The sequence below is a fragment of the Lynx rufus genome, unplaced genomic scaffold, assembly GCF_022079265.1.
Source record: "Lynx rufus isolate CCGP_SWC_20201006 ecotype Redwood Valley unplaced genomic scaffold, mLynRuf1.p SCAF_11, whole genome shotgun sequence".
In the NCBI taxonomy this organism is placed as follows: domain Eukaryota; kingdom Metazoa; phylum Chordata; class Mammalia; order Carnivora; family Felidae; genus Lynx; species Lynx rufus.
In genome coordinates, this window is record NW_025814825.1 from 28,053,209 (window position 1) to 28,074,742 (window position 21,534).

At 46.8% G+C, this 21,534-nt stretch overlaps 2 protein-coding genes across 8 annotated transcripts in view; one reads left to right on the forward strand and one right to left on the reverse strand.

The window, feature by feature from the left end:
• The window catches only part of WDFY4 (WDFY family member 4), a 293,352-nt gene that overhangs the window by 206,097 nt on the left and 65,721 nt on the right, over positions 1–21,534 (forward strand). For all 7 annotated transcript variants that reach the window (XM_047073085.1, XM_047073084.1, XM_047073089.1 and 4 more), the window contains 3 exons: positions 3,100–3,220; positions 5,751–5,836; positions 7,368–7,430. In XM_047073085.1, coding sequence (XP_046929041.1) covers positions 3,100–3,220; positions 5,751–5,836; positions 7,368–7,430 — 270 coding nt within the window. The remainder of the gene's footprint in view (positions 1–3,099; positions 3,221–5,750; positions 5,837–7,367; positions 7,431–21,534) is intronic.
• Positions 18,896–19,663, reverse strand: LRRC18 (leucine rich repeat containing 18). The gene has a single exon (XM_047073094.1). The coding sequence runs from the start codon at positions 19,661–19,663 to the stop codon at positions 18,896–18,898; it is 768 nt and encodes a 255-aa protein (XP_046929050.1).

Genomic DNA, 21,534 nt, shown 5'->3' on the forward strand with positions numbered 1-21,534 from the left:
TTACCTCTGTAAACACCCTATTTCTAAAATTTAAAAAAAGCCACATTCTGAGATACTGGGGGTTAGGATTTCAACATATAGCATATCCCTCTTGGAGGACACTACTCTACCCATAATAGTGTCAGGCAAGCTCACAAGGTATACAACATTTGATTCATTTTGTTGGAATCCAAGCCATCCAACTGGCTCTTTGTGATAGGGTACTTATAATAAGACATTTTATCCACATCAGTCAACAGTTCTGAGGCATCATTTCTCTGTTTACTTCAATTCAACAAATACTGGAAATCTGTATTGTTCCAGGCAACTGTGGTAGACTCCATACACACAAAGAGATAAGTCAGATGTGGGCTGAGTCTGGTAACGAGTTTATGATCTAGTGAATGATTCTGGGTATAAATTACAGGTATAAATTCTGACAATAATTGGATTAGCTCAGAAATAACTTCAAATATTTTAGTCTGAAGTCCACTTTTACTACCAAAGACCAGGTCAGCCAATAGGATCACCACTTGGTTTACTGTGGTTTCCCTAGTTAAGAATATTAAAAAGGATACTGTAACCACTGTGGCAAACTTGCATTTATCATGATAGCTGTCATGCAAGAGAGTAGTGAATAGCATCCTATAAACTGTGGCCACAGCTCCATCTAAAGAAGGACATGAATCAGCTCCTCCTTTCTTTTATCCATTGGCCTTAAGGGCCTGAACTCTGCCTTAATGCACAGAACAGGGAGAATACAGTGTTGGCAAAGAGACTCAGTCATAGCTGTGTGACTAACACTAGATAAGACGGAACTTCAACCTGGACTCACATCAGTGAACTCAGTAACGTTTTTTACAATTTTGTCTTCCTGAGCGTTTGGGTCTGTCTGAGCATTCCTGCCGTATCAGGTTATTCTATCTCTATAAGTAGGAGAAAAATGAATGCATTTCCTCCTAAAAGCTCCTTCCTGAAAGCATTTTCCAGAACATTCTTCCTCACATCATCAGTGTCTCAGAGTGCTGGGTTGCAGGATCAGTCAGCACAGAGGGAGCTGCAAGGAGCGAGCTTGCAGGGAGAGCTCTGTAAAAGCTAGTGGGTCTTTCGGCCTCAGAGATAGGGTACTGATGAATGAGCTTCAATTTTAGAGTCAGAGGATCTGGGTTTGAAACCGGTTCCATGTGACCTTGGAAAAGTCACTTTTCCTCTTTGGAATGCAGTTTCTTCATTTCTGATATGGGAATACTAATGGCACATGCTCTGTAAGGAGGTTATGAGGTTTAAATTAAACAACAGACAGGATGTGCTTGGCAGGCTGTAGGGCCTGATGCTTGTCAATCCACTCAACAAACATGCCCAGAGCTCTGGGGAAGATGTGGAGGGTGGAGAGCCATGGGCACAGGTCCTTGCCCCAGGGAACTCACTCATAGTCTGCTGGGAAAAGAACCAAACGTGTGGCTAAAGCACAGATGATGTTTGCTGTGGTTCCCGCAAGCAAGGGGCTACGGGAGCACGGAGGCAACGCCATTGCCATTCTCACCAGTGCCTTGACCGGAGATGCTGGTTGACCTAAGCTGTGAGTAGGAACGAGAATTACCATCACGGCCCCATGGGGAGTCAGCGAAGTTCAGCGGAAACTCAGCTTCCCCCTGATGGCAGGGACAAAGAGCCTTAGCCGGAAGATTTGAATTAAAGCACCTAGGCAGAAGTATCCAGAACCAAAGCCACCTTTGTATTTGATCGGTTCTACAGCAATGTGGCTCAAGGCAGAGATCTGAGAGGCTTGTGCTTAGAAGGGGCAGGAGGAGCTGCAAAGGGCTGAGTCTCCATCCTGGAGGGCTGGCTGTTCAGGAGGCTAAGCCTGGCTCAGGCTGTGACCCCCAGGAGCAGCCTCCGCTTCCACCTTCAGGAGGAACCTTTCTGCATTGTGCTCAAGGGCACGCCCTCAGCACTGCAGACGCCCGGCCACCCCCACTGACCCGTGACTAGAGAAGCCCTGCTGACCGGTGTGACAAACCGATCTGTCTGCTTCCCCTGGGAAGGGTGGCTCAGAGGCCTGGTGTCCTGCTCCGTAGGCTGGGTGGGGAGGGCCACACTCGGAGCCGGGGTGGCGAGGAGGGGAGATAGCAGCCATCGCCGCCACCTTGTACTGCTGCGGGGGCTCTTTCAGTTCTTGGCTCCTCATGTCTGTAGTTGATACACAGGCTTCTTGGGGACTGGGGTGCCTGGGAGGCCCCTTGTTGCTCAAGTCCCCAAAAGACATTTGATCAGAGCTTTTGCAGTCACATACACAGTTTAACTTTGCTACATAACTCAGAAGTTCAGAAATGTAACTCTATACCTGAAATCAGTTTTATGTCTCAAGTCCCCATTCATATTGGTGGTGAAAAACTTTATCTGGTTACCGAAAGGTGTTTCCGTTACTTGCATTGCACAGGTTGTCCTCTATGGGATAAATCTTAGTCAAATTCACAGTTCTCCCTTTCTCCCCTCTCCCTCTCTTCCCACGGGAGAGTCGTTCTGACCTCTGAGGGGGCTCCTGGCTCTGGGTCGGGGCTCCGGGGGGCCACCGCTGATGCTGTGGCCAGTATCCTCCAGCCCACCAGTGCTCTCAGCCCGCTGCACACCTCTTTGGGGCTCAGGGGTTCTCTGCACCTTTCTCCCCTGGTACTCTAGATGCCATCCCACATGGCTGGGCCACCCCAGACCCCATGTTGCTGAAGCCAGGCTTTTTTATGGAGGCTCATCATCTTTCTGCCCCTGCCTTCTGGCCTGAAATTTCTCCATGTGTAATGGGGTGTCTCTTTCACTCTCCTCCACCCCCTCGACCCTAGAGAGCCTTCTTACACTCACCCCTTGCATCCTGTGCCACTGTCTGCCCTGGAGGCTGTCGCCTCACCCGGTGACACGGATGCCCCACCTGCTCCAGGGCAGGGCCGACCCAGGCAGGAACTCAGAAAGGGTTTAGCAGTCAGCGGTGCCAGCACCCTAGCTGGTCATGATTGCAGCACTCTTCCTGCAGTGTCTCCAGAAACATGGGGTCCGGGATGTCGCGGGGCAGGAAGGGGAACAAGCCCTCCAGACACCCTCTCACTGCATGTCGTGTTTCCTTTTCAGCATCAGCGATCCATTCATTTTCAACATGTGCAGCAAAGACAGGTCCTCCGACCACTACTCGTGCCAGAGACATAGCTATGGGGACCTCAGGGAGCTCCGGCAGGCACGCTTCCTCCTGCAGGTATGCCCCGGGGAGGGGGCAAGAGGGAGAACCATCTTTTCATGGAAAAGGCATCTAGGTGCTATGGAGGCCCCATCTGAAAGTGCGGGACACCTCCGTGACCCCCTTCACACCTGTGCATAGCCCAGTGCCTTTGGGACACATCTGTGAGTCCGCTGGCTCATGGTGGGCCTGGCTTCCAGGTTGGCAGTACTGAAGTCTGCTTCATTCTCTCCCCATTTCCTCCTGTTTGGCTGCTGGGACCTTCTCTCTCTTACTGTGTCATTTAGGATCCAGTCTCTTTGCTTTCCTTTTCCCTTGACATGTCCCAGAGCGACCTTGGAGATGCTGGAATACAGGACAGGACAGCTCCGTTGCCCCGTGGCAGAGCTGAAGACTAAGAGTCAAGGGTCAGCCTGCCTTATCTGAGCCTGTGGACCCCTCCGCTGACCTCTGTCCCTCCCCTCTGCCCTCCGCATAGGCTCAACCATCTTCAAGCTCCTGGGCACTTCCTGGGTCAAGTGGTTTGGAGATCTCTTGATTGTCCCCTCCAACCAGGGTCCCAGAGCTTCACCCAGTGCCTTCAAGGACTCACGAGGGGCTAACAGAGCCAGTACCCTTCAGAGTCAGGGCTTTGCTGAGACTTTTCACTTCAGGTGCGAAGGGAGGAGCCCCTGCTGGCCGCAGACCCATCTGGGCCTCTCCAGCCCAGCCTTACAGCATGGAAGCTGCATCCGAAGGCCTCCCAGGCATCTGGCAGAGGAACAGGAAGAGAGGAGGGACCACCCTTGTGGGAGGGGAGGGGCCCAAACCTTCTTCCACCCTTTCTGGAGAGTCTCTGTTCTGCTAAGGCCAATGGGGGATGGGGTTAGCCCTAATCAACCTAGTAATGAGTGTTTTATCTGTAAATGTCTTTGGGTCTATAATTCATCCTGTGATCCTCCTGCCTGGGGGCCTTCTTACTATTTTCTGACACTGAAGCTCAGGGGGGCCTTTCTAGGGGGCTCATTCTCGAAAGGATCAGCAAGCTGCTGGAATCCAACCAGCCCTCTTCCTCCCTCTCCACTGATTTTGCCCACAAAGTGTTAATTCTCATCTTGCCTGACCTTAGTGCGCTTCCTTGCAAGGACAGTAAACTAGAAGGGGAAAACTGGAAGAAGCCCCGCCCTGAGGGTTCTAGACAGTGTGGCTAGCATGGGCCTAGTCCAGACCACGGCCCTGACACTGTAGCATGTTTGAGCACAGGCGACCACGTCTTGTCTCTTCCACCATTACATGTATAGCACTCAGCACACTTTTCGGCACATCTAAATACTCAAAATTATTATTTTATGATTATGTCTACCTTATAGATTATATATAGTAGCACATAGGTATCAGCAAGTGAGTTTCTTTCCCCTCAGTAAACAGTGATTGTTTCCAGATGTTCGGTTAGCCTGACAGTGGTGAAAAGGAGAAGCGGGAGAGCTTGTGAGCAGGGCCAAGTAGTGTGGGAGTTAGGGGCGGGGAAAGCTTGTGAGCATGGCCCTCATCTTTCTTGGGTTCCCCTAGGAGAAAGTCAGATCTTGGGTGCTCAAGGTTGCCAGGGGAAGCCATTACATCTGCACTGATCATCTGCTTTGCACAGTATTTATATTTCTATCGTAGAAAAATATGCAGGGCTCCCATATGCACCCCGACCCTGTCCAGAGGGAGTTATGCTATCATCACAAATACTTTCCCTCTGCTCTGGAGCCCAGAACTGGACTTTGGGAGCACTACCAGTCAGGTAGAAACGGGACCTGACTCAGTTGTCAGATGCAACGCCTTCCTCCATGCCCAGCACCACCACCCCCCACCCCCGCCCCAGCCCTCGGAATTCTCTCCCTGACCTGGTCTCATCCCTGAGCCTCATCCTACACGTAGACTCTTCTCTATGGCTGTTCCAAGTCCGTTATTTACACAGCTTGGATGAGAAGGAAGGGAGACAGGGAGGGAGGAGGGAAAAGAAATTATGTAGAGTTCAATTAGGCATTAACAAAATACCTTTGCCATGTCAGCATGGCCACATTAAAATGGCTCTGCAAAACGAGTTTGGCAAAGCACCCTGTGCCTGCAGGTCTATAGGTCGACATACAGTGTTGCCCAGATTGTGAGATGCACCCAGCCACCCCCCCCCCCCATCTACCCATCCCCTAATATTTCTGATGAGGTGAGTCTCTGGTTCAGGAAACCAAACTTGTGACCCAGAAGTGGAGGAGTCTGAAGGTATCACCAGGCCCTTTCCTCCCTCTGTCTATTCCTTATCTGGCTTATCCTGAGAGTGGGGCTCTTGCTTCCTGCTTCAGTCAAAGAAAGTCTGAGGCCCTCCTGCCCTCCTACCGATTTTGTGGGGACTCCCTTCATCAGTGTCACTAAAGTCTTTGTACCCCCTTAGAAGGTTGGAAGAACCAACCAGAAAGGGTTGTCTGACATAGAGAACCAAATGACCCATTGCTAGTGGCTCTGTGGCCTGGGTTTCTCCATTTCGGGAAACTTCAGTAGCAATGAAAAGGGTTTCTCCTCTTTATAGGACATTGCCCTGGAGCTCTTTTTCCAAAATGGATATTCCAAGTTTCTTGTCTTTCACAACAGCGATCGGAGTAAGGTCTTCAAAAGGTAAGGGTTTGAAAATCCTCCTCGGAGAAAACTGATCATGAACTGAGAACAGGACAAAGACAGCTCAGCTCTGTTCTCGGGAGAACTGTTCTCAACCCACAGCAAGCAAGATTTAGATCAGACATGGGAAGAACCTACTGACATACGGAGCTATTGAATCATGGGATGAAGTATAGAAAAAGATGCAGAAATGCCTTCCCTAAATCCGAGAAACAGGCTCCATTTCATGGACTGAAGTGGTTTAGGACAGTAATGACTAAAGGGGGAAAAACTTGTGCAGACACAACACATTTAAGAAGCTGGCTGTTTAATGGGCCTTCCAGAATTTTCTGGCTTGGCTTTTTAATTTTCCAAATAATTTTTTTTGGCTTAATCTTTTCTTTTTGATCCCAGTTGCCAATTTTAGTTGTTCCAATTTCATATTTCACTGGAAAGAATTCCAAACAACTGATTTCCCACTTCTTCATGGAACATCTTTTTTCTTTCTTTAAAGAGAGAAGCCTGCTGTTTTAGTTTAACTTCTTTCTTCAAATAGATTAATGAATCAGTCCAAGAAATCTATGCTAGTGTTTAAATTTTTTTAGTTCTAATGGTTATTTTTTTTTCATTATTATTGAAGTTACAGATAAATAGATCTGTGGAGAATCTAGAAGGGCTAGAAAGGAAAGCAGGTTCCTAGCCATAGACAGACAACACAGAAAGTGTATTAACAGAAGTTGGGGGAGGGTATGTTCCGCTCCACTTTGGGTTGGGAGTTCTGAGGTGATATTTGACACCCCCAGTCTGGGAAGCCCCATTTTGTGCTCAGAAGTTCTAGCCTTGTCTTCCTGTTGGCCCTGGCCAGTCACTGGCACTCCAACCAGCTGCTGGGTCCAAAGGGCAGGGCCAGAATGGAGAAAACAACTCCTGCAGAGAGGCTGTTTGCGCCAGCTCTGGGCACATCTCCATTGACTGTGAGCCTTCCTCTGAGGCGCCTCCAAGGGGCGCTGTTATATTGCCTCCCAAAATTTTCTTCAAGTTCCATTTTAGACACAGCTGAGGAGGTACATAGTGCCAGGCTGTACCTCACATCCATTTCTCCCTGTGATTTCTGTATGTTAAGCGTAGTTTGTCACAGTTAATCTAGAAGTTTTATATATCCCTCGCTCAGGCAGTGAATGTTGGCCATCCCCTCCATGACTTTGCCTCAAGGAGCCTTAAATTAGATGGCATTTTCAGTGGTTGCTGGAATTGGCAATGGGAGGATTGTCAAGTGCCTGGCCCAGAGGAGGTATCCAAAACACATACATGGCTTTTATTGTAACTATTGTTTTATTACCATTTTTATTAAGGCCAGAGTGTATAATGCCAGGGGATGCTGAGGGCCTACCTCAGAGGTGCACCTGGGTCTGGTGTTCATGCCCTGGGGACAGGATGGGGGATGGGAGGGGCAAGTCTGCACCCTACCTCTTGACTGGCACCAAAAATGTCTCTCTGGTGGTGGAAGAGTCTTGACTCTGCTGCTGGAATGATCTTTTCCTTTTTTGTTTAGCTTCTGCTCTTTCCAGCCCAGCTTGAAAGGGAAAGGCATCATGGAGGAGCCTCTCAATCTAAGGTAATGGCACAGCCAGGAGCCCAGCCGTGCTCTCTGGGCATGGTGCTGGCCTTGCTTGGATTGTCTTCATTTGTCTGATCCTACCGTAAAGAAGCATCCAAAGATGCATCAATCCGCATTCTCCTCCATTTTTCTCCCTCCCATCCCCACCCTCTCCTCCTACTCCTGGAGTTCCTTCTGCCAATGAAACCTCTACAAACAGACTTGGGATTTCATGTGCTCTGTGGCGTTTTCAGACCAAAATGCAAGAAGCGGCCCTCTGCCCACGGTGGGTGGGGCAGGTCCCCTGGTGTGGTGTCAGCCCAGGCTCAGCCTTGGTGTCAGGGCCCCAGGTGGGGGTCGTGAGCAATCTCAGGTTTGTCCCTCCTACATGAGACTCTCTGAAAGCTCAGAAGCTAAATTAGCAGACGGTGTAATGTGAGGCAGATAATAATTCATGAATCTGTGATATGGAGCATCCTCACCGGGGAACGGAAGGCTGACAGCCTCCTCCCAAGGCCTCCGTTTACAAATACCCGCTTCTCTAGAAGGCTAACTCAGGATTGGTGAGTGCTTTTATTTCAATTAGGAGTGAAACTGGAAGAAGAAGGTGGTTCCTGATTTTTTCCAGGAGTATGACAGATAGGGTAGAGAGGGGTGTCCCCAGGAGTGTCATTCAAAATATAGTGAAAAAAAAAACACCAAAAAACCAAAATATTTATAATGACCATGGAATGGGTATCACCAAATCATGCACAATGATTTATCAATAGCTTGTTACATGTGGTGGTTGTTGTCTGACAGAGCAAAGTACTCAAAACCTCCCCTGTCCTTATTGAGTTTACATTTTCTTTTTTTTTTTATTAAAAAAAATTTGTTTAATGTTGATTTATTTTTGAGAGAGACAAAGACAGAATGCGAGTGGGTTAGGGGGCAGGGAGAGAGGGAGACACAGAATCCGAAGCAGGCTCCAGGCTCCGAGCTGTCAGCGCAGAGCCCGACACGGGGCTTGAACTCACGAGCTGTGAGATCATGACCCGGGCCGAAGTCGGACACCCAACCGACTGAGCCACCCAGGCGCCCCTTGAGTTTACATTTTCTTGAGGAGGACCAAAGAAAACAATGTAAATGAGTGAAATATAAAACCTATTAAATAATGAGTGTAAATATTTTTAAAAAAGTCGGTAGAGGGAAGGGTTGAAATCTTAGACAGGGTGGTTAAGGGAAGCCGTCACCAAGAAAGCAATATTTGAATTCAGATGTGAACAAAGTGGGGAAGGGAGTTCTGCAGGTAAACGGGGAAGGAGCATTTCAGGCGGAGGGAAGAGCAAAGCAAAGGCCCCCAGGGGGAGCACAGTGGGCTCAGCTGGGGCCAGAGTGCTTGGGGTGCAGGGAAGAGAAGGGAGAGGGGTAGCAGGAGCTGCTTCATGCAAGCCTTAGGAGCTCCTGCTAATGGCACTGGCCTTCGCTCTGAATAAGTGGGCAGTATCAGAGGAATGATGTGACCTGACTTAAATTTTAAAAGAATCACTCTGGCTTCTGTGTCAAGATGAAGCGTAGCCGATCAAAGGCAGAAGCTTGGGAGTCCAGTTAGGAGGCTTGTGCAGTCATGCGGCTGAGAGATGGTGACGGCTTGGAGGGAGGTGGGGTGGCAGGAAGACGGTTTGCAGGGCTCTGTTTATGGACATGTTTTGAAGGTACATCTGCTGGGATTTGTTGACAAAGCAAGTGTGGGGGGTGTGTGTGTGAGAGAGAGAGAGGGGACTTAGAGACCAAAGCTTTAGGCTCGAGCAAGGGGGAGATGAAATGGGAACACCGCAGGAAGAAATACTATGGGGTGTGTTGCTTATCAGGAGCTGAGTTGTGGACATGTTAATTCTGAGATGCCTGCCAGACACCAAGTGGAGGTGTCATGTAGCCAGCGGGTATAGAAGTTTAGACTTGAAGGGAAAGGTCCAGGTGAGATGTAAATCTGGAGTAGTATCTAAAGCCGTAAGCCTGGCTAAGATCACCAAGAGAATGAATGCACATGGGAAAGAGGTCTAAGGACCGTGCCTTGGGGTCTGCCAACCTTTAGAAGTGAAGGACACGGAGAGGAGCCAGCAAAAGAAATTCAAGCTGTGGCCAGGAAGGCAGGAGGAGCTGCAGGTGTGGAAGGTGTCCTTTAAGCCACGTAGAGTGTTCAAGGAGGGAGTGGCCAGCTGTGTTGGTGTCCAAATGTTATTGGCAGGCCAAGCAAGAGAAGAGCTAAGGAATGACCATTGAATTTTGCAACACGGGGGGCACCGATCACCTTCGAAAGACCAGTCGGAGTAGCTGCCAGCGGAAGCCTCCCTTTAGTTGGTAGATTTAGTGGGGAGGTCCAGGGCGTGCCAAGGGATGGTCCAGCAGGCCGGGGCAGTACTGGGCAGGTGGAGAGGGAGTAACTGTTTACCAACTGGAATGGACATATCTCAATAGTTCAACAATGGCACAGTCCTAACTGTGCATATTAGCTGAATATCAGCCCTGGCGACCTCGTATTATTTCTGTTTCATACAAACATTAATGTCCACACTTGGATTTCTCTGCAACGTTTCAGGGCAGGTATGTAAAGCCACTTCAAACTAACTGAAGCAGAAAAACAGATCCATCACCTCATCTCCCTGGAGACCAACAAAGGTCTGGCTCCAGGCATGGCTGGATCTCTGGACTCAATAAACCCCACCCACTGTAGCCGTGTATTTCATAGGGAGGATTTCCCTTGAGTTGACTCGGTTCTTGGCAGGCTGTCCAAGCATAATGGCATCAATGTCCCCAGTAGCTCCAGGCTGACAGTCAGTAAGTTAGGAATTCTACCATATGGGGAGTGCTCTGTCCCAGTAATTCTAGCAAAAATCTCAAAAATAAGTTTCATTTGCCAAAGTTAGGTTAGTGCCCATCCCAGAACTAATCAAGTGCTTTCACGGGCCAGATCAGTGTCACGTGCCCACCCATCTTCTGGGAGTGGGATCAGTCCCACCCAGCAACGTAGACCAGACTGACAGGGTGGTGGTTTCCCAAGAGAATCAAGGTTCTGTGATGACAAGAAGGATGAATCCTGAGGGGTGAGCAAAGAAGATGGCCATCGACTGCTCATGTGGAGAGCTCCCCAGGGACTATAGCACTTCGCTGAACCCCATTTGTCTCTGCAGATCACCCTCCTATAAATTATGCCTGTGATATCACTCTGTGGGCATGCAGCTGTCCCCACAGCCGTGAGCCTCACTCTGTCCATTTCGATACCGTTCCTCTCAGAGTCTTAGAGATGCCTTGCCCCAACAATGCATACCTATGTCCACACAAGTAAGCTTCTGAATTTCTGCCTCAGGATTGGGGAGGGCAGACAAAGGAAGAGCAGAGGGAAGAATACATACGAGGAGCTCCACTATGGAGCTATGGCCACATACATACGTACGAGGACCTATGACCACTAAGTTGGGGGTCTGTACAAAAGTGACTGCCAAGTAGGAGAATTATTGGCCCAGAGGTGAGTCAAAGGTGTGGAAATTACTCATCACTCATTCATAGGGATGACCCTAGACACCAACCTGTGTACCACCTTGCACGTGTGGGACAACCAGGCACTGTGCTAATTTTATTTCCATTTTATTTATTTTCTCCATGATGGCTATCTGAGCCCATTGGATCAGGATCTTCCGGGGCCATTTCACACCTGCCTGGCACAGCCCTAGCACAGCTCCAAGCATGGAGACCCTTGGGAAGTATAAAACAGGAAAGGTCTGGAGTCGGTTGGGAACAATGCATAGAGTGCCAGAGAAATGCTTACATAAGCTCATGGAAGGCATTCGACAGAATGAGGAAGCCCCAGTGGGAGCACTGGTCCTAGGCTCTAGGCCCACCCAAGCAGCCAGGGACCTGGTGGGACTGTGCTGAAATAGCCAGCAGTGGGCTTTGAGATTGAACCAGTTTGGGCTTGTAGTAGGTGCTCAATAAATACTGTAATTCCTGTGCTTAGTTTTAGCACCACCTGCTGTATATCTCAGGCATGTTTATGGAACATTTGATTAAAGACAGGTGGCTGTCTGTGCTCTCAGATCTTGTGCATCTCTCCTTTCCAGTCCACCTCCCACCAGCCCCACTGTACCATCAGGAGTTTCAGAGAGGGAAGGCAACAGTGGTGCCCAGGCTTAGGAGGGTTTGGCTGGCCATTGTCCCTACGCATAGAGAAAACCTGATGATTTTCCATTTGGATTACATACCATGAGTCTTGAAGTATCCCCATTTGCTTTTTGGACATTCTGATGAACATGAGCTTCTCATCTCTGATAGAAGTATGCAGTCCATTCTGAGAGTTTTCAACTAGCCCAAGAGTCTTGGCCTGTGCTGTGGGTTTTGTATCTTCAACTCCCAGCTCTCAAAAGCTGATTTGGCCCCTCTCCAGGCCATTCTACATATATAGGAAACCAGAGCTTTTGGGCGCCAGAGTTCTGCCTGAATTCCAATGACAATGGCTGCCTCCATAACTGAATTCTAAGGAGGTTCTGTAGGCCTGGATCCTAAATGGGAAAAGCTGTATGAGCCTTGTAAAAGCTGGATGAGCCTGGGATCTGTAATCCATCTGTGTGTCCCCATGGTACAAGACTAGAGCATTCTAACGGCAGCAAGGTGGCATAATCAGATATAGATATTCATGGAGTGTAAGACTCTGGAAGCCTCCAGGAGTTTCTTATATAAAGTCAGCTAGACACTTGGCCAGCCAAGTTTCTGACAGCCAGAAAGCTCCACAACGTAAGACGCAGGCAGGCTCTGCTGAGATGTGAGGAGGACCAGTTGGAAAAACCGAAACAATAGCTGAAGTGACAGGGAAAGGGCAGCTGGTTGAGAATGTATGTGAGTAAACACACATCCTCACACTCGTTCTCTGTAACCTCCACAAAGGGCTGCAAACAGCTTCAAAATTAAATGCAGCACCAGTACAATATTCATTTAGAAATGACCCCAAAGGTGCACCTGGGTGGCTCTGTGGGTTGAGTGTCTGACTCTTGATTTCGGCTCAGGTCATGATCCCAGGGTCGTGGGATCACGCCCCGTGTCGGGCTCTGCACTGAGCGTGGAGCCTGCCGGAGATTCTCCCCCACAACCTCTCTCTCTGCCCTTCCCCGCCCCCCACTCTCTCTTGAAAAAAAAGGCCCCAAAATTCCTTTAAAGGAGACAAAAGTAGATGTGAGTAGGTTAACGAACAACTAGATCAGGTAAATAGAGTGATCTAGTTACCTAATTATCCTGACACTAGGAAAAAAATGCAATTTTCCTGGGTTACATTATTTTCCAGGGTCAGAAAACAAGAAACAGGGGACTTCGTGAACTCTTTTTTTTTTTCTAGCAAATACTTTCTCTTGGCATTGAATGTTAAATTTGTCCTTATCTAAAGGGTAGTGGGTACCAAAGAAGGCAATTCCCTTTTCACATGATATGAAAAAAGAGCCCTGCAGAATAGAATCTTCTATACTGATACTCTGAAAAAGTAGGGCCCTAACATTTGGACTTATTTCTGTACAGACATTTCTTTGGGATGCCCGTGCGATCTGGATCTGTTATGTTTCTTCCCAGTGGTCTCAGTTCCTGTTGAGCCGAGAATTTGGAAAACTCTCACCGAGATGAGAAAAGGCTTGGATGGTTATCTGGTTCTTCCCTCGGGTCTCTGCTGTACACAGCACACGCCTTTAAATGGGCTAGAGGCATCCTTCCATAGCCACGGTCTCTGACATATCGGAAATGCTCCCTTGCCGTGTCATCAGGGCAAGGTGTCCCTGGGCTGGAGGAGGCTGTTATGTGTGTGGCAGGCTTATCTTTAGGACCTGATTGTGTCTGCGTATTTGTAATTTCTGAAGTGTTCTCTCGATTGCCTAGCTTACTTAAATATAATGTTTACAAGAAAATGCACTTTTTGGCACAAAGTCCTGCAGTGGAGGGTTGTCGGAGTTTCCTTTATAGATTCCCTTTGAAAAATAATGCAAGACAAGAGTTCAGAAAAACACCCATGAGAAGTTACCAATTCCCACGAGATGATGAACTTTCTTGATAGTCAGTCGTACCCTCCAAGACACCACTGCTAGCAGCATGGAGGCTAAAACTCAAGTACCTGTCCCCCTCCCCCCCCGCCCATGACCGTTCCTTCCGTCCTACTCTCCAGAGATGAACGCTGTTGACCAGCTGGGAGGCTAGGGGTCTGTCATGTGCATAGACTGCTTTGATAAAGATAGCTTCGGCCCCATGGCTGAGTGCAGGAACATGCCCCTTGTTCTTGGGAAAACAGCCCCTGGAGGGCAATGGCCGAGACTACACCACTCAGACCCTGGGGGTCTAGAGCAGAGTTGCTGGAACCGGAGGTGAACTAAACAACCTGGTGGTATGACCAATGCCCCTGCATTGAGGAACTTTTCACCTGGTTGGCTCAATAGGCCACGAGCAGCTGAGCCTGGTGGCCTCCAGCGAGCACTGCCTGGGTCACGCGCAGACCTTGGTTTCGGGCCCCGTTCATGTCAGTCTTCTGTCTCTTGCTCACATCTCCTCTTTGCCATACCCTTGGCCATGACCTCAGACCCACTTCTAGGTAGAAGCGTAAATCAAGCCTCTCTGTCTACCCCAAGCTTGGCCCCTTTGTCCTTCCAGCTCCACTTAGTCACGTTGCTTATGTTGGACCGAAGGGGGTCGGGGAGGGGGGGTGAAAACCTAGAACTGGGAAGGGAGAGACTCGCTGGCTCAAGGTCCCCCACCCAACTTGCTGCTTGTGCCCAGCCACCACCAGAAAACCTGGAACATGGGTAGAGAAGGCACACATTTTCTTTTTATTATTTGTAGCATCTTTTAAGCATAAAGTCAACAGTGGATCATTTTAGATTATCTGGTGAACTGAGGTTAAGGTGCTCTTTCTCCTGAAATGCCTTAGCTCTTTGGGATGGTTGCAGAACATTAAGCTTGTCACATTTACTCATAAATTAGCACTTGGCTGATGTACAAGGATCTGTTTATTGCTGCATCTGGGCTGCAAGATTGTTTAAAATTTTTTTTTATTTTAAAATAACTATAGAGTCACAGGAAGTTGCAAAAATAGTACATAGAGTCCCGGTACAGCTTTCTCTTAATTTCCCCTGATGGTTGTTACATCTTATGCAACTCTAGTACAATTTCGATACCAGGAAATTGACACTGGTACAATATGTGTGCATAGTTCTGTGTTGTTTTATCGTATCTGTGGATTCGTATAACCACTACCACTATCATCATAATCAATTGTTTTCATCACCACAGAGCTATCTCTTGAGCTACATTTTATGGTCCTGCCCACCCTGTACCACCCCTCATCAGCATTAACGCCTGGCAACCACTGATCTGTCACCTCAATCATTTTGTTCTTTAGAGAATGATCTAAAAATGGAATCATCGAGTATGTGACCCACAGAAACTGGCCTTTTTCACTCAGAATAATGCTATTGAGATCCATCCACATCGTAGCATGTATCAATATGTTCCCTTTTATCACTCAATAGTATCCATGATATGGATATACCAGGGTTTGTTTAACCATTTGCCTATTGAGAGAAATTTGGTTGTTTCTAGTTTGGGGCCATGGCAAATAAAGAAGACTAGTTATATTTAATATAATTATTGAAATGTGAGGACATAAATCTGCTATTTTATATTTTGTTTCCTTGTTTACTTTTCCCCTGTTGTTCATTTGTTTTTTCTTTCTTTTCTTTCTTTTCTTTCTTTCTTTCTTTCTTTCTTTCTTTCTTTCTTTCTTTCTTTCTTTTCTTTCTTTCTTTCCTTCTTTGCCTACCTGTGCATTACTGAATGATTAAAATCTACTTTTATTTATCTATCATATTTTTAAGTATATTTCTTTGTATGAATCTTTTGTGTAAATTTTAGTTTCAGAGGTATTGCATTATGAGTACGTAACTTACCACAGACGATTAGCATAGAGAGTTTTACTAGTTCAAAAGAAGTGTAGAGACCATAAGTCTTTTAAGTCTTAAAGTCTTCTTTTAAAACTTTAATTTTCTATTATTTATATCTATCATTTTTTAAACATTTCCTCTATATGCATAAAAAAATACACTAAGTATTTCCCAAAGTCATTTTCATACACAGATGGTCTAAATCAAAGAGAGGCAAAGTGAATTTAAGAAGCAAGTCAGTATCTTGGCCAGCACCAGACAGCCTGGCTTCCAGAATGTTCCCCTTACCACTCTTTCTTCTCCTAACTGAGGGCTTTTCTTCTTCAGAGTCGTTTGTTCTTGTTGGCTGATTAGTCTTCAAGGGTTTGCCATAAAGCTATTCTAGGGAGATGTTGATCGGATCCTGGGGATGGAGACAAGAGACTGAGGCAATTACTCCAGGTCACGGAGGCAAAACACAGGAAGGGCAGAGGTGATATAGGGGTCACCTAGGTCATGCCTGGCTTTCCGAAAGGACAGTGACTGGGTTAGCCTAAATAGGGTCTTTGTTCCATTTGAGGAAAGAGAAACCCCATGCTTTTCCTATCAAGTGTTTTTAAGCTTAATACAATTTCCAGGAAGGAAAAGTGACTGTGTATTTTAGACCGTGAAGGAATGTTAACATCAAGCCTTTTTTCTGATCCAAAAAAAAAAAAAAAAAGCAATAAAATGTGGAAGAGGACACACAACTCACCTTTATCTCCAATCTTTGCTCCGTTCTAATGCCAGTTTTCCTGGCTAACCAGGTGTCTAACGTGAACGTATCCTATGGCAAATCAAAGCCCCCTGCCCATTTATTTGTCAATCCTCATGAAGTTAACGATGCTTACAGCCCTTTCCTAAAACATGGCTATGAGGAAGAAAGCAGAATAAAGCACCTAGACCGAGGATGGCAGATAAGACAAGGATGATGTCATCTTGCACACCAACCACTCAGTTGGCAGCGAATCCAGGATTGGTGCCTGGAGATTTTTCAGGACCAGGCGTGGTGGAGGAAATATGCCCTGACAGGGCAGGAGAGGGAGGAGGAGGCAAATCCATGGTCCAGACCAGGAGCCCGCCTAGGGGCACAGGGAGACCTTTTATTCTTAGTTCCTGTTCTCTGCCAATCCCTTTGAGTGACTAAGAGGGGAACACTAATTCTAAAGAATGGAAATGGGTAATATCCAAATAACTAGCCAGGATCATATGCCCTTGCATGGATTCTGTACTTCTTGGGTGAGAGAGGAAGTAGCTAAAATAGCAGAATGGCGACCTTAGTTAGGGACATGTTCAAGGCCAACATGCCAGTGATGGCTCCTGAGCCTAAGGCATGACATCTCATCAGGCACGTCACAAACATGACTGCTCCACCCACCTTGGGAAGGGCTTCTAGTAAATCATTTCAGACATTAAGCGAAGGGGAAAATGTAAAGGATGGTACTCAAAGCTGACAAGGATGTAGTGAAACAGAATCTCTAATATATTACTGGGAGATACATAAATGTGTAATCTTGTTATAAGTTATTTGATGGCATGTATTAAAAATTATTTTTAAAAACCACACTTCAATGTATTTGTAATAATGAAGCTATACCAAGAAAATAATGCAAAAACAGTTTTTAAAGTCTTCATCATATAGGCTTCCATCACAAAATGATTTCTATTAGTGAAAAACCGGAAACAGCTCAAATGCCCAACAGTAACTTATGTGTGTGTTTGGCTAGCTTGCAGATGTTTAAAATTGTGGTTTCCAAGACCATGTAATGACTTGGTTTTCAAAGCAGGATGAAAATGATGTAAATGCTATAATTTTAACTGCATATAAAAATATACACAGAAGAATAATAAGGAAATCTGCCCGTATTATAGCTGGCTTACATTGTAGAATTGTAGATACTTGAAGATGTTATATTTAAAACTCTGTTGTGGTTTTGTAATTTTTATAATGGAAAACATTTAATAAAGGGAAAAGCTGAAAAGGGAACTTTGATTCATATCTTCAGAGATTTTAGGAACAGTTGTCACAGCTAAGCATTACAAAGGAAAATAGCAGTAATGGGTGAAGAAATGAAGTACGCTGTCTGCTATGGTTTATAATGCAAAAAAGAAGTAAGCTAGTCCTGCTGAGTGAATAGATCTCTGTACTTTTCCACTGACCACTAAAAAACTTGCCACTGACATAGGAAAGTCTTGATTAGGAAAAGAAAAGAAAAAGGCTTTCCTAAATATGTCTTTTGTGATCCTTTCCTTTTAGGCAGTATGAAGGTATGGATGAGCATGAGTGAATAGTGCATAGAATGTTCTCAGCTACTGTGAGAATTGACTCTACCACTGTCATATTTATGCCAAAGATCTAGTGTGACTAGGGACGGTCCAAAGTATTGTTTCAGCTTTGAGATGTACCAAGTTGCCGATCATACAGAGAAATGACTTCTCTTGAGTAATTACTCCGTGTGCCATCTGCTTTAGATGCACAACAACCATTATGGTTGGGGCCGGTATTTTCCCCACTTTATAGATGAGGGAACTAAAGCTAAGTAAGATGTCCAGAGAAATGACAAGAAAGAAGCAGAGCTGCCCTGGACCTAGATCTGTCCAGCTCCAGAATCTTTGGCTTTTCTCAATGCTTGCACGTATCTTGGCACACATCTCCTAACTTTCTCAGACAATGACATTCTGCCCTGCCTTCTTTCAACTGGTCTGCACACAACAAGGCAAGCTTTCCTCTAAGACACAGTCCCTGCACCTAGCCCAATGCCTGGTAAGGTATTTATGTATTGACTGCACCAACCCGTACCTGCACCCATTCTTTCCTTGCTCCCCCACGAGAGTCTGGAAATGAATGGGACATAATAATAGGGGAATGCACTCTCATTCATTCACAGCCAGTCAAGAGCTTACAGATTCAGTCTAGAAGGCTCCTAGAGCAAATTGTGCATGTGCAGACAAGAGACAAAGATAGTACTGCTTTCACCCCCAGATATTACCTGCCAACACTTAATGATACTATCTGCCCATCTCTGTGGCCCAGATTTGTCACCTTCCCAAGACTAGATGTCCATCTTCCCTCCTACCAATCCATGCTCTGAGATCCCTGACTTCCAAAACCCTGAACCAAAGCATTCCCGTGGAATGAACTCCACATTTGGGAGCTGGCAGTTGGTCCTGAAGTGTATGACAATGTGACTAAGAGCATGCTAACAATATTGGCTGCCCTGGCCATGGGCTGTAGGCAGGAGACTTCTGGGAAGAAGTGGGATGGATGGCCCTTTTCTGACTCATTGTGCCTGTACATATGGGTGTGTGCATGTAAAGAAGAGAGAAACGTGTGGAATGGCAAAGAACTAAAAGCCCTTCAGTCAACAAAATCACAAGCCAAGGAGGTAGGGAAAGGTATTTTATGGGCTTGGCTGGAGGAACTGTTGCAATAATGGGGGGATCCCATAATTCCCTGTAGATGCAGCCCCCTGCCATCTTCCCTCCCTCCCTTTCCCCTTCCTGCCTCAGGGTCAGGGTCCCAGGTCACCTCCAATCTTCCTGTGAATCCTTGGCCATGGAGTTGGGTGAGACCAGGTTAGAAAAGATGGCCCTTCTTGGTGTTGCTGCGGCCATAGTCTTGATTTTGTTCAGCTTGTCCCGGGCCTGTTGGCATTTTCTCAGGCAAGTCGTACACAGATCCTTCTCCTCCACCAGATGCAAGCTTTCCAGCCTCCTGATGGAATCTATGAATGTATCTGACTCCTCTGTCTTGGGAAAGGGATTTCGCTTTGTGTTGAGCTTTTTGAGCTTGGGGAGTTTGGAGACACTTTTGGGGATGGTGCTCAGCATGTTGTCATGTAGGCCCACCTCATGGAGCTCCTTCAGAGCACCCAGCGTGGTGGGCACACTCTCCAGATGGTTCAAACCCAAGTTCACAGTGCGGATATTCTTGAGCTGATTGAGTTCTACAGGCAGCCCATTGGTAGTCAGCCTGTTGTTGCTGACATTGAGGTAGAGCAGAGAAGCCATCTGGCCGATGGACTCAGGGAGCTTGTCGATGTAGTTGCTGTGCAGGTCCAGCCACCGTAGGTTCTGGAACTTGGAGATTGAGTCAGGGATCTTTCTGATCATATTCCGGCTAAGGTCGAGCTCATCCACATCATTCAGTCTCAGGATACACTTGGGGAAGGTGGTAATTCCCATCTTGCTCAAGTCAAGTCGTTTTTTCCCATCAAATGTAATTTTGACACAATTCTTGGCCACATTAAGGGTAATCTTCTTGCCCTTGGTGCCTTTCCCGCCCTTGGCCATGTTCTTTTAGTAAGGGTGTATGTTTGGAGTGTGTTGTTCTGATTGGTTGGTGATCGGTTTGAGGGAAAAGTCACAAGAAACTGCTAGAAGATATGCTCTGACAAGAAGAGAAAATATGTCTAGTTAGAAGATGATGTGAGGGCACTAGACTCCCCCCAATTGTAATGCTTCTCTTGCTAATGGTTAGAGACGAGATAGACAGAAATTAGGGCGTCAGCAGGAGTAACCTAGCCAAAGATCTTTAGCAAATTCAATTCCCTCTTCAGGGGTGCAAGGTTGGCCTGAAGGATGCTCAACACCCCTCTGTGCCATTCCTTGAAATATGAATCTCTCCATTATCCTGGACTCCTCCTGGCAAAGTGTGTGTGTGTGTGTGTGTGTGTGTGTGTGTGTGTTCTTGGCTATCGGCCACTTCCCAGACCCTCACAAAAATCTAGTGTTTCCTTCAGTTATCTCATGAATCCTTAGGGTGGGTGTGCTGAGTTCTCAGAAGCAGCATAGGGGCACCTGGGTTGCTCAGTCAGTTAAGCATCCAACTTCGGCTCAGGTCATGATCTCACAGCTCATGAGTTTGAGCCCAGTGTCAGGCTCTGTGCTGTCAGCTCAGAGCCTGGAGCCTGCTTTGGGTTCTGTGTCTCCCTCTCTCTCTGCTCCTCCCCAACTTTCTTTCTCTCTCTCTCTCTCTCTCTCTCTCTCTCTCTCAAGAATAAAGAAACATGAAAAAAAAAAAGCAGCTTAGCCTGCATATGAAATGAGGGGGGAGTGAAGAATGACTTACGTATTACATCTCTCCTCACCTTCCGGACCCAGAGGCACTAGTCACGCCTCAGTTACTATCACTGCAGTGCAACAGAAACAGCCCAGGAACGTCTTTTGCTCAGCCCACAAGGGAGAGTGTGTGCCTACGCTGTGCGGATGAGTGTGGAGGAGCCAGGGTTGAGCCTGGCAGAATGTAAAAGAATGCTGTCTTTTTCTACTTCCTACCCCCTACACCTCCTCCCTTCACAGACTTCACACTGAAATTCATCTGTAGACACCTCTGCACTGGTAGGTATGATCATAGTTATGACTGCCGCCATACAGAGAAGTAGAAGGTACAGAGTCATGGGTAGCTTCTGGCCTCAGAATGCTTAGCTTAGAAGTCTAGATCTACATTGAAGAGTTTTCTTCAATTTTTAATGCCACAATTTTCTCGTTTATGAAAACATCCCCCCTGTAGGGCTCTTGGGGAGTGCAAGTTATCTAAGTGTAAAGCGCTTACAACAGTGCCTGACACATAGTAAAAGGTTGATGAATGTTAACTATTAACTATTATTATCAGAACTTTGCACATATTCCTTTTAATCTTCAACAATCCAGTAAGATCCATCGGATTATCGTCATTGTAAAGGGAGGAAGACTGAGGCTCAGGAGCAAGGAAGATCTTCAGCTGGGAAGAGAATGAAAACTGTTCTTTCTTGTTCTAGAGGCTGTTTTCTAAAGCTTGCTTGCTGATTTTCTATTTTGGGCCAAGCTCCCACCCTGAACAAAAGCATGCTGTCAGGAGTCAGATGCGGGCATTTTCCCACTAAATTAAAATATTAATTCTAAGTAGGCTGTGGAAAGTTAAGTATGTATATTTTAAATCTCCAGAGCAATCATTAAAATAATATACAGACATAGGAAAAATCAAAATACGAACATTAAAATGAAACTGTAGGGGCGCCTGGGTGGCGCAGTCGGTTAAGCGTCCGACTTCAGCCAGGTCACGATCTCGCGGTCCGTGAGTTTGAGCCCCGCGTCAGGCTCTGGGCTGATGGCTCAGAGCCTGGAGCCTGTTTCCGCTTCTGTGTCTCCCTCTCTCTCTGCCCCTCCCCCGTTCATGCTCTGTC

Excerpts from the sequence above, each read along its gene's own strand:
- LRRC18 (XM_047073094.1), bottom strand. The coding sequence starts at position 19,663 with ATGGCCAAGGGCGGGAAAGGCACCAAGGGCAAGAAGATTACCCTTAAT.